The 13,698-nt window shown below is 42.6% G+C and overlaps 1 protein-coding gene across 2 annotated transcripts in view; it reads right to left on the bottom strand.

Annotated features, from left to right (window-relative positions):
- The window catches only part of SYT10 (synaptotagmin 10), a 145,590-nt gene that overhangs the window by 82,511 nt on the left and 49,381 nt on the right, over nucleotides 1-13,698 (bottom strand). For both annotated transcript variants that reach the window (XM_040435818.1, XM_040435810.1), the window contains one exon: nucleotides 3,251-3,608. In XM_040435818.1, the coding sequence (XP_040291752.1) occupies nucleotides 3,251-3,608 (358 nt within the window). The remainder of the gene's footprint in view (nucleotides 1-3,250; nucleotides 3,609-13,698) is intronic.

The following is a 13,698-nucleotide window of genomic DNA, read 5'->3' on the forward strand; positions in this document are numbered from 1 at the left end:
TGGCAAACCTTTTAGAGACCGAGTGCTCAAACCGCAACCCAAAACCCACTTATTTATCGCAAAGTGCCAACACAGCAATTTAACCTGAATACCAATGTAGTATATCTTCTATGTACTTTATCATTTAGCTATAATAGCCTGCCTACATTCAGTGCGCTGTCTGTGCCGTTCATAGTGCTCCCTGCACTGATGAATAGCAGGAAAATTCTAAGGCATATTGATGCACCATAGACATTTTCCAGGATGCGGGTGCCCACAGAGAGGGCTCTGAGTGCCGCCTCTGGCACCCGGGCCATAGTTTCGCCATCACTGGTCTAGGTTATCCGTCTCTCTATGTTCATCTCACCATGTAGACATTGGGGAAGATTTATCAAACTGGTGTAAAGTAGAACTGGCTTAGTTGCCCATAGCAACAAGTCAGATTCCACCTTTCATTTTCCAATGGAGCTGTGGAAAATGAAAGCTGGAATCTGATTGGTTGCTATGGGCAACTAAGCCTCCCTCCCCCATTGTTTTAATGAGAGGCCATACAGCAGTTCATGCAGCTGTATATATTTGCTGCGCAGTTTACCAGACCATGCCAAGAATGTACAGGTCCATTTTTGGCACAGACCCCTCACAAAGCGACAGTGGGGGCCTGCTCGTGGTTTAGCTTTATTCAATGGAGCTAAATCAACAGTGGGTCCACACCATGAAAGCCCATGGCAGAAACCGCTGCAGCTTTTGTCGCAGACAAAATCTCTTATATGAACCTCTCTAAAAAGGATTTTATTAAGAAATAAAGGGACTGGCCTTAAAGGGCACCTGTCAATTTGAAAATGGTGTTTGAGCATCATGTTATACAGCAGGAGGAGGTAAACAGACTGATATATAGTTTTATGTGAAAAGAATCTGTAAAACATGTATTTTATACATTTGCATTCCTTTTTCTTTTGGACTTTGAAGTCCAGGAGGCGCTCCTATCAGTGATTGACAGCTGTCTCTGTACACACAGTTATAGAGGGAAGTGTCCACACTGACACTGAGAGCCTTTGTTGGGATTTTGGTTTGCGCTATTCTTGCTGTAGAAAATATTAATGTCAATGGCATTCATCAGTGGGCATCGGAGCAATGAGGAGGAGACTGAGTATTTCTTCATGGGCGTCTCCTTCTCCCTGGCTGTAGCGCTGTCCAAACGCAGTGCAGAGCGTCACCGCCAGGGAGTTTTTTTCTACAGCCAGGGATGCGCTTGATAAAAAACTGAAGGTTTACAAACAACATCTCTTAGCAACTATCAATGAAAAACGCATCGCACCCGCACTTGCTTGCGGATGCAATGCGTTTTTCACGCAGCCCCATTCACTTCTATGGGGCCAGGGCTGCGTGAAAAACGCAGAATATAGAACATGCTGCCATTTTCACGCAGCGCAGAAGTCTAAGGCCCCTTTCACATGAGCGATATTGTTTGTAAACCTTCAGTTTTTTATCACGCAAGTGAAAAACTCATCAAAACGCATTGCACTCGCGCGGAAAAATACTGAACACAATTGCAGACAAAACTGACTGAACTTGAACTTATAAAATGGTCCGCGTTTCACTGAACGCACCCTGAACGCATCCGGACCTAATCCGTCACGCTAGTGTGAAAGAGGCCTAAGGGTCCATTCACATGTCTGCAATTTCGTTCCGCATTTTGCGGAACGGAATTGTACACCCATTCATTTCTATGGGGCAGCACGATGTGAGAATGCTGGCGATGTGCAGTCCACAAAATGCAGAACGCACATCGCCGATGTCCGTGTTTTGCGGATCCACGGATTCGTGGATCCGCAAAACACACACGGACGTGTGAATGGACCCTAACTGTGTGACTGGTACTTTCATTTAGCCTTATCTCTAAACTACTAAGAAGTCATAAACACTTATTTAAGCCACATTCTTATCAGTAACATAAGAAGTGAGCTTTAATGAGTGTTTATAACGTCAGAGAGCAGAGATAAGGAGTCCATCTGCTCCTCAGGTGACGGAAAAGACCTAAAATCCACAGGCAAGCTAGTAGAGCATCTCAGCTATGTACTCAAAATAGGATTTCATATTGTTAATAAAGACCAATTGAAAAAATTATTTTCAGCTCAAAACAAGTACAATGCAGTAATAAAAAAAAAAATATTGCCCCGAAAGGTGTACTTAGCCTTTCCGTCTGTGTTGGTGTACATTGCGCCGAATTTATCAAACACTTTTGTCTAGAAATGCTATACCAATTTTTCTGCAGCACCCCCATACTGGAGTGTTGTTGACTTTTTTGTGACTTTTTTAGTCTCAGTTGATAATTCTGGAGTGAAACTTATTAAAATAGCTAACCCCGACCATTTTCTTTTCACACCCACTTTTCAAAACTGAAATGAGTGTAAAATGCAAAAAGCCACAACACTTTTGCACATTTTACAGCAGAATGTCACAAAGTCCTATTTTGTGACTTTCTGAAGCCATAATTCTGGAGTGGAAGTCATTAAAATTTCCCTTGTTTTTTTCACATTATTGAACTTCAAGAACAGAAGAAAGGAAGTTTTTTAACCATCCCCAAAAATGTCCACATACTAATTAACTCTATTATCATTTATAAGGATATGGACATTGAAAATGACTGTGATTGTGATCTTGGTGTCCCCGGGTTGTGTCACGAAACATATTCTACATTTGTAATTGCATAGTAGCATAATCTCTTTGATGTGGCCCTGGAAAACAACATAAAACTGGCCCCATGTTGTAGGCACGCCAAAATTGACAGAAGGCGGGGGAAACATATTTAGGCAGGGACAACAGAAGTGGGCGGGGCCATCAACAGTGCAGTGCAGCACAAAATACCTTCCCCGCTGAACGAAATACCACAGCGCAGCCCAAAATACTGCCAATCCCGCTGCAGTATTCGACTGTATTGTCATCCTGAAGACAGCGATACAGCTGAATTCAGGAAATCACCTGAGGCAACTGACCAGGTACAAAAGTACCTGATACTCCTAACATTAATTAATGATGAGAGCATCAAATCATTGTGTACCTGGCCGGCGGCCATTGGGAGGGCTCGGGCGGCCCTCTGGACTTTGACCCAATGGACAATTTCCCTGTAGAGTATATGGCCAATCCGCACTTGCTTATGACAACATGGAACTACCAGGGTCAGGAAAAAAACAGCAGCGTTGCCATGACAAAATCTTTACACTGGAATAAGGCAGCAAAAAAAATAATTAAATTGGGTGATTCAGCTGCTTACCGTGAGGATGATGTGGGTTCGGTGATTTGGCGCTGCATACGAGCATGCTTCATTAAATGTTCTTTCAGGGCATTCTGCACCTCGGCCGGGATGTCAGGTGAAGTGTGGCTGATCTTCATGGCGGCTTCCTGCATCCTCACTGAGTGTTTACCATTCTGTTTGATTTCTTTCTTCTCGTTGGTTTCTGTCACTTCAGGGGGGGCACTGGGGACACATTGGGGGATGCCATTGGTTGCAGATGCGACAGGTTTACTTCTCCAACATGGCCAACAAAGTTTCCAGAAGACAAAGAGTGAGACCACCAGCAGAGCCAAGCCGCAAAAGCTGACCACAACAGCGAGGAGACTGACCGATATGTCTGCAGGGGAAATATAAGAAATCAGGTAAATCAACAAGATGATCCTTTACAGACCTCAGTAGAAAAACACCCTAAAATGTTGTCCAAATATATCAAAACATGCTACTTTCTTCCATGACAGCACCATACACCTATTGTTTCTTAGCTATTTTTAGGAGAAGTGGTCTTTGTCTAATCCTGGAAACTTCTTAAAGAGAATGTCCAATCCTTTACAAGTGATGGCCTATCCTCAGAAATATATCTACTATAAAATTGACTCCTATATACAAGAATATAACTACTATACAGTAATACTGCCTCCTATGTACAAGAATATAACCACTGTAATTCTGCCCCTATGTAAAAGAATATAATAACTACTATAATACTGCTCCTACATATAAGAATAAAACTACTATAATACTGTCTACTACGTAATGGAATTATCATACTGCCTCCTATGTACAAGAATATAACCACTATGGTACTATCTCCTAAATACAGGGAGTGCAGAATTATTAGGCAAGTTGTATTTTTGAGGATTAATTTTATTATTGAACAACAACCATGTTCTCAATGAACCCAAAAAACTCATTAATATCAAAGCTGAATATTTTTGGAAGTAGTTTTTAGTTTGTTTTTAGTTTTAGCTATTTTAGGGGGATATCTGTGTGTGCAGGTGACCATTACTGTGCAGAATTATTAGGCAACTTAACAAAAAACAAATATATACCCATTTCAATTATTTATTTTTACCAGTGAAACCAATATAACATCTCAACATTCACAAATATACATTTCTGACATTCAAAAACAAAACAAAAACAAATCAGTGACCAATATAGCCACCTTTCTTTGCAAGGACACTCAAAAGCCTGCCATCCATGGATTCTGTCAGTGTTTTGATCTGTTCACCATCAACATTGCGTGCAGCAGCAACCACAGCCACCCAGACACTGTTCAGAGAGGTGTACTGTTTTCCCTCCTTGTAAATCTCACATTTGATGATGGACCACAGGTTCTCAATGGGGTTCATATCAGGTGAACAAGGAGGCCATGTCATTAGATTTTCTTCTTTTATACCCTTTCTTGCCAGCCACGCTGTGGAGTACTTGGACGCGTGTGATGGAGCATTGTCCTGCATGAAAATCATGTTTTTCTTGAAGGATGCAGACTTCTTCCTGTACCACTGCTTGAAGAAGGTGTCTTCCAGAAATGGCAGTAGGACTGGGAGTTGAGCTTGACTCCATCCTCAACCTGAAAAGGCCCCACAAGCTCATCTTTGATGATACCAGCCCAAACCAGTACTCCACCTCCACCTTGCTGGCGTCTGAGTCGGACTGGAGCTCTCTGCCCTTTACCAATCCAGCCACGGGCCCATCCATCTGGCCCATCAAGACTCACTCTCATTTCATCAGTCCATAAAACCTTAGAAAAATCAGTCTTGACGTTTCAGCTTGTGTGTCTTGTTCAGTGGTGGTCGTCTTTCATCCTTTCTTACCTTGGCCATGTCTCTGAGTATTGCACACCTTGTGCTTTTGGGCACTCCAGTGATGTTGTAGCTCTGAAATATGGCCAAACTGGTGGCAAGTGGCATCTTGGCAGCTGCACGCTTAACTTTTCTCAGTTCATGGGCAGTTATTTTGCACCTTGGTTTTTCCACACGCTTCTTGCGACCCTGTTGACTATTTTGATTGAAACGCTTGATTGTTCGATGATCACGCTTCAGAAGCTTTGCAATTTTAAGTGCTGCATCCCTCTGCAAGATATCTCACTATTTTTGACTTTTCTGAGCCTGTCAAGTCCTTCTTTTGACCCATTTTGCCAAAGCAAAGGAAGTTGCCTAATAATTATGCACACCTAATATAGGGTGTTGATGTCATTAGACCACACCCCTTCTCATTACAGTGATGCACATTACCTAATATGCTTAATTGGTAGTAGGCTTTCGAGCCTATACAGCTTGGAGTAAGACAACATGCATAAAGAGGATGATGTGGTCAAAATACTAATTTGCCTAATAATTCTGCACGCAGTGTACAAGAATATAACTACTATAATACTACCTCTATGTACAAGAATATAACTACTATAATACTGCCTCCTATATACAAGAATATATGTACTAAAATACTGCCCATAAGTACAGGAATATAACTACTATAATACTTTGTTCTGTGTAATGGAATATAACTATTATAATACTACCTCTACTGTATGTACAAGAATATAACTGCTATAATACTGCCTCCTATGCACAAGAATATAACTACTATAATACTGCCTCCTATGTACAAGAATATAACTACTATAATACTGCCTCCTATGCACAAGAATATAACTACTATAATACTGCCCTTATGTTCAAGAGTATAAATACGGTACTATAATACTTCTCTTATGTACAAGAATATAACTACTATAATACTGCCTCCTAACTACAAGTATATAACTACTATAATACTGCCTCATATGTACAAGAATATAACTACTATGAAACTGCCTCCTATATACAAGAATATATGTACTAAAATACTGCCCCTAAGTACAGGAATATAATTAACTACTATAATACTTTCTACTGTGTATTGGAATATAACTATTATAATACTACCACTACTGTATGTACAAGAATATAACTACTATAATACTGGATTCTATGTACAAGAATATAACTACTATAATACTGCCTCCTATGTACAAGAATATAACTACTATAATACTGCCTCATATGTACAAGAATATAACTACTATAATACTGTCTATTATGTAGTGGAATATAACTATTATAATACTGCCTCCTATGTACAAAAATATAAGTACTTTCCTCATCCTCCTATGGCAGCACAGAGTGTGATATTTTGTACCTTAGTCTCCATCCTATGACCAATCCACCCAGAGTACTAATAACATATTAGCATAATTAATCACAATGCTTATAAAGGGTGACTCCTCCCATAGTAACACGTGGCTGTTTTGCCAGTGAATCTGTGTTGACAGAGGGATGCTCTGGTTATGACCCATTGCCAGAAGGTGTGTTTTTTGGATTATGCTGTGGATTCTTTATTTTATCTTTATATGGCTAGAGGTAGTCTCTGGCTTTATATTTCTACTGCTAGGCCTTCCAGTCCTGGGACTGGTCAGTCTGTTCAGAGGATGTGTTCCCATGGTTATTTCTTATTCCGCCTTTGTTCACCATGTATGTCTGGATTGAGCCTGTTCCATAGTGGTTTACGTCGGGAGGCTCTTTGCTCTATTTCAGAGGTTCATCTGCCATTTCACCAGTTCTGGCACGTGGTCACATGGTTCTTCCAGTCTCAGGCTTTGTAGACATCAATTCTAGGCATCGCTGCCTTATAGGATAGTTCTGGAAGTGTCCGCCACAGGCCTTGTTGTCATTTCCGAGTGCCAGTGCGTTCCAGTGTGGCACTATTGCATCACTTCTGCAGCTGCTATCTCTGCGGTATGTCTGTTGTGGCCCTCAGTGCAGAGTGGAGGATCGGCCAAGCCATGCTGTGGCAGCTTATTTACAGTTGTGCTCATAAGTTGACATACCCTTGCAGAATTTATGATTTCTTAACCATTGCTTAGAGAATATGAATGATAACACAGAAACTTTTCTTTCACTCATGGTTAGTGGTCGGCTGAAGCCATTTATTGTCAAAACAACTGTGTTTACTCTTCTTAACCACTTAAGGACCACAGGTTTATACCCCCCTAAAGACCAGGCCCTTTTTTACAAATCGGCACTCCACAACTTTAGCGGTTTATTGCTCGGTCATGCAACTTACCACCCAAATGAATTTTACCTCCTTTTCTTCTCACTAATAGAGCTTTCATTTGGTGGTATTTCATTGCTGCGGTCATTTTTACTTTTTTTGTTATTAATCAAAATTTAACGATTTTTTTGCAAAAAAATGACATTTTTCACTTTCAGTTGTAAAATTTTGCAAAAAAAACGACATCCATATATTAATTTTTCTCTAAATTTATTGTTCTACATGTCTTTGATTAAAAAAAAATGGGTAAAAGTTATAGCGTTTACAAACTATGGTACAAAAATGTGAATTTCCGCTTTTTGAAGCAGCTCTGACTTTCTGAGCACCTGTCATGTTTCCTGAGGTCCTACAATGCCCAGACAGTAGAAAAACCCCACAAATGACCCCATTTCGGAAAGTAGACACCCTAAGGTATTCGTTGATGGGCATAGTGAGTTCATAGAACTTTTTATTTTTTGTCACAAGTTAGCGGAAAATGAGGATTTATTTTTTTTGGATTAAAGACATAAATCTGTTCATCCGTAAGATTAAATGGCGTAAATTCTTTAAAAACCATGATGAGGATGAATGCAATAAACTTGGTATCTCCAGATCCGATTTAGAAGGGGTACGAGTTCTTAGCTCCCTATTAGAGGAGGATGGATTAACATGTGGTCAAGGTCCTTTTACCGACCTGAAAATGAAAAGTAGAAGGACCCCACCCCCTCAGGATACGCTAGTCATAGATCTATTTGTCAAATTGGTCACAGACCAATTGAATAAATTAGAGAGGTCACAAAAGATCCAGGACAGCAACCTGAGTAAAGATGAAATGCAGGCCCTAATTAAATTTGAAAAAGATCCGACAATTATATTGAAACCATCTGACAAAGGCGGCAACGTCGTCATTATGAATCACAATATGTATAGGGATATGTGCCTAAGCCTACTTAATGAGACCACATGTTATGCCATCTTACCCTCAAACCCTACGGTCAAGTTTAATGATGAACTTGAGACCATATTGGTCCAAGCACTAGACGAGAGACTAATTTCTAAGGAAGAAATGGGCTTTATGTTATCCTGTCACCCACAAATCCCAACCTTCTATGCGCTCCCTAAAATCCACAAGGGATACCCACCATTGAAGGGACGTCCAATAGTCTCTGGTGTGGATTCCCTGACACATGGCGTCAGCACATATATTGACAAAGTGTTGAGACCCTTTGTTCTCTCTCTGCCATCCCACATTAGAGATATCACAGACTTATTGCTCAAAATTGAGAATATTGAAGTTGCAGATACCGTCCACCTGGCCTCCATAGATGTTGAGGCATTATATACCAGCATACCCCACTCCTGTGGAATCTCTGCAATTAAATACTATCTAAGTACTCGTGGCACTCAATACCAACGTCATTCAGAGTTTATCATCAAAATCCTGGAATTTATATTGTCGCACAATTATTTCTTATTTGAAACGCGCTTCTACCACCAGCTCAGGGGCACAGCGATGGGTAGCCCATGTGCGCCCAGTTACGCTAATTTGTTCCTGGGCTGGTGGGAAGATACGTTGGTATTCAATGAATCATGTCATCGATGGGCCCCCAATATTATTTATTGGGGTCGATACATCGATGACGTGTTCATTTTATGGGATGGTAATGAAAAAGAATTCTCTCACTTCGTGGAACATCTCAACATCAATGAGATTGGCCTGAAATTCACATCTGAAATTAATGAGAAAACCCTGGCATTCCTTGATGTTCGCATATCGAAACATCTGGGTCAACTATATACTGAAACCTATAGGAAGCCCACCTCTACCAATAGTTTGCTTCAATGGGATAGCCACCATCCGGTAAGCCTCAAACGAGGTATCCCTAGGGGGCAGTATTTACGCATGAAGAGGAACTGCTCATCCCACTCCGCATTTCACAAACAATCTGCTGATTTACGACATAGGTTTCTACAGCGGGGGTATCCGGATCAGGTATTAAGGGAGGCATTTCAACATGCTAACCAAAGAGACCGTCATTCTCTTCTTGTTACAAATGCCCCCTCTAATCAAACTGAAACGGTTACAAGAATTATCGGTACTTTTGACAAACAAAGTCAAAAAGTGAGAGAGATCCTGAATAACAACTGGGGTATCTTACTCTCCGACCCTGATATAGCAGAATTTCTACCAAACACACCAGCCATCACGTATAGACGTGGCAGATCATTACGGGATAGACTAATACACAGCCATTATCAAAGACCACGAAGTGATCCCACCTGGCTTGGAAATAAACCTCCAGGCACATACAAATGTGGCAAAGACTGTGTCTGTTGTCCACATATATTAAAATCTAGCTCCTTTAGTAGCAGCAGTACAGGTATCACATATCGAAATTATGATTTTGCCAACTGTCGCACTCAAGGAGTTATATATATGTGTTCATGTGACTGCCCATTAAACTATATTGGTAAAACCAAACGTGAATTTAGGCGTAGAGTAGGCGAACACCTAGGTGACATAAGGAACAAAAGAGACAAACCGATAGCACGCCATATCAATGAATATCACGATGGGGATGCAAAAATACTCAAGTTTCAGGTGGTTGAGGTAGTGAGACAGTCACCCAGGGGTGGCGACTGGGATAACATAATTCTGAGAAAAGAAGCCCAGTGGATCCATAGACTGAAAACAGTCTACCCCCAGGGACTCAATGACCAAATTTCCTACACATGCTTTATTTAATGTGATTTTCCATTCCCCCTTCCTCCCCCCTTTTTCCTTTCCTTGGGGAAACGCGTCGGGACAATTACAAGCTTCCATCATTTAGGACTGACATCTTTGTTCTAAACTAACAAAGGAGATCCTTGAACCCACCGTGAGGTAACACCCAGGGTCACGTGAGGGTAAGAAAAGGGTTTAGCCACGAGAGGTGGGGTCGCCCCTTTCGGGGCGGGTGCTCTGCCTGTAGGCAGGGGTAGACACCTTAGGGTATCAATAGGGATACTTTTTCCTCCTGACCTCACCTGAGTTCACCAATGAAACATCTAACTGTAAGTGCTACACCTCTTACCCTCTTATCATATGACCTACTGCACTAATGTTCATGGTGGGTCCTGATTCTACTTTTTTCTGGCAATTTGATCATATATCAAGTGATTATATATCAAGAAATTTTGGAAAAATTATACCTCTCTTAATACTATCTATTAAAAGTTAAATTTTAAATGAATAGCTTACAATTTCTGTGACTTATACATAATAAAATATGGGACAATTACAAGCTTCCATCATTTAGGACTGACATCTTTGTTCTAAACTAACAAAGGAGATCCTTGAACCCACCGTGAGGTAACACCCAGGGTCACGTGAGGGTAAGAAAAGGGTTTAGCCACCGAGAGGTGGGGTCGCCCCTTTCGGGGCGGGTGCTCTGCCTGTAGGCAGGGGTAGACACCTTAGGGTATCAATAGGGATACTTTTTCCTCCTGACCTCACCTGAGTTCACCAATGAAACATCTAACTGTAAGTGCTACACCTCTTACCCTCTTATCATATGACCTACTAGGGATCGACCGATTATCGGTTTGGCCGATATTATCGGCCGATATTGAGGATTTTGAACGTTATCGGTATCGGCATCTATTTTGCCGATATACCGATAACGTATTGGGAACACAGAACGCGCTGCTCTCAGCACGTTCTGTGTTCCCTCCGCAGCACAGGGGAGAAGGAAGCAGTGTCTCCTCCCCCTGTGATGCTGCTGCCGCTGCCTCCAATGACAGGACGGAAGACAAGAGGAGGGGAGGGGCTGTGGCCGTTGCGCCACCAATGAAGATGAGTCTTTCATTAATTCAAATACAGGAGGCGGGAGCTGGCTGCAGAATCACATAGCCGGCTCCCGACCTCTATGAACGGCAGCTGCGGTCCGCGGTAGTTAACCTCTTAGGTGCCGCGGATCGCAGCTACCGCTCATAGATGTCGGGAGCCGGCTATGTGATTCTGCAGCCAGCTCCCGCCTCCTGTATGTGAAAGAGAGGTATCTTCATTGGTGGCGCAGTGCGCCCCCCCCCTCAAGCCCCCTAGTATTAATCATTGGTGGCGCAGTGCGCCCCCCACCCCCATCCCAATAGTTAAAACATTGGTGGCGCAGTGCCCCCCCCTCCCTCAAGCCCCCTAGTATTAGTCATTGGTGGCGCAGTGCGCCCCCCACCCCCATCCCAATAGTAAAAACATTGGTGGCGCAGTGCGCCCCCCCCAGTTCTAATCATTGGTGGCAGTGGCCACAGGATCCCCTCTCCCCTGCTCCTCCGATCGGAGCCCCAGCAGTGTAAGCCTGGGGCTCCGATCGGTTACCATGGCAGCCAGGACGCTATTGAAGCCCTGGCTGCCATAGTCAGCTCCATGCTGCTGTGTGCACAGAGCACAGGGCAGCAGGGAGAGTGCGAGATCCTATTCACTCTGATAGAGATCTATCAGGGTGAATGGGACAAGGGTTCTAGTCCCTAAGGGGGCTAAAAGTTAGTAAAAAAAAAAAACACACAAAAATATTAAGTATAAATGAAAAAGATTTACAAAAAAAATAAAATAATACACGTTAACAATAAACATTAATTTTCAGCAGATTTGTGTAGGAAATTTTTTTTTTTCCTCAAAAATAAAAATACCCAGAATATCGGTATAAATTATCGGCTATCGGCCTGAAAATTGACAAATTATCGGTATCGGCGCTAAAAAATCAATATCGGTCGATCCCTATGACCTACTGCACTAATGTTCATGGTGGGTCCTGATTCTACTTTTTTCTGGCAATTTGATCATATATCAAGTGATTATATATCAAGAAATTTTGGAAAAATTATACCTCTCTTAATACTATCTATTAAAAGTTAAATTTTAAATGAATAGCTTACAATTTCTGTGACATATTGATGATAGCTTTTCAGAATATTATATGACCCTCTGTGATTGGGGTCACTTGTGGGGTAGTTATGCTGCCCTGGCATTTTAGGGGCCCAAATGCGTGCGAAGTAGTTTGAAATCAAAATCTGTAAAAAATGGCCGGTGAAATCCGAAAGGTGCTGTCACGACTGTGACTGATCCAGACAGGTCTGGGAGGAGAAGGTCGCAGCGACTTGCTACTCGCGATAGCTTGTGAGTTTGCTCCGTGGTTCTGACTGGGAGTTTGTAGGCATCCTTCTCAGGTGAGTCCTGTCTGCCACTCCCAGCTACTATATTAGTTTCACTTTCACTTGCAGTCATTGCCAGATATAGTCCTTACTTCCAGTTCTATTCTGACCTTTGAAGGAGATCGTTTGATGGTGTTGCTGTGGAGCTCTTGTCCGGCGTGGACTGCCGTGATTGGGATCGCCTTCTCTGCTCGTGACTGGATAAGTCTATTGTTTGATATAGTTTGTTTGTTGCTGTCTTCCCCTGCTGTTCTCCTAGACATGAGTGATGGTGACTAGTGCTCCCATCGGCCTTTCCCCACTCTAGGCTTGTTAGGGTGACTGAAGGTTTTAGGCATCCTGCTCGCCGCACGGGTTCACACCCCGTCTAGGGTATCAGGGCAGACAGGTGCCAGCTTAGGGTTAGTCAGGGGTGGCCATACTATTCCCATCCGTAGATAAGGGTCCCCCTTCCCCTCCGTCTGGTGCGACACGACTGCTGCTGGGGTAGCGGTCGTGACAGTATATCTGGCCTTTTAAAAAAAAAAAAAATGTGACATTTCTTTTTTTTTTTTTGCTTGCTGTTTTGCTTTGTATTTTTCTGTTCCACTATGGATCCAGTTACGGTTTTGGCGAAACAATTAAAGGGATTATACCTTGAAGTGGCAGGATTAAAAGCAACAGTGCTGCAGCAGCATCAGCCATCCTTGGGTTCCACCGTTGCTACAGGAAACCAAGGTACTCCTGAGCCAAAAGTGGCTTTACCTGATAGGTTCTCAGGAGGGAGAGACCAATTTGTAACCTTCAGAGAAGCTTGCAAATTGTTCTTCAGGTTACGCCCTAGATCCTCCGGCGGTGAGGAACAACGGGTGGGTATTGTAATTTCTCTCCTGCAAGGAGATCCGCAGGCTTGGGCTTTCTCCCTACCATCAGACTCTCTGGCCTTACGATCAGTGGAGGAGTTTTTTGAAGCCCTGTGTCTCGTATATGATGACCCGGACAGGGTCTCACTGGCTGAGTCTAAGCTACGTAGACTTCGGCAAGAGAACCGGTCTGCTGAACTATATTGTTCCGAATTCCGTAGGTGGGCTACTGATACGTTATGGAACGACTCGGCCCTTAGGAGTCAGTTCTGCCAGGGGTTGTCTGAAAAATTAAAAGACGCGCTGGCGGTATACGAGGTCCCT

Source organism: Bufo bufo, chromosome 1 (genome assembly GCF_905171765.1).
Source record: "Bufo bufo chromosome 1, aBufBuf1.1, whole genome shotgun sequence".
NCBI classification, from domain to species: Eukaryota; Metazoa; Chordata; class Amphibia; order Anura; family Bufonidae; genus Bufo; species Bufo bufo.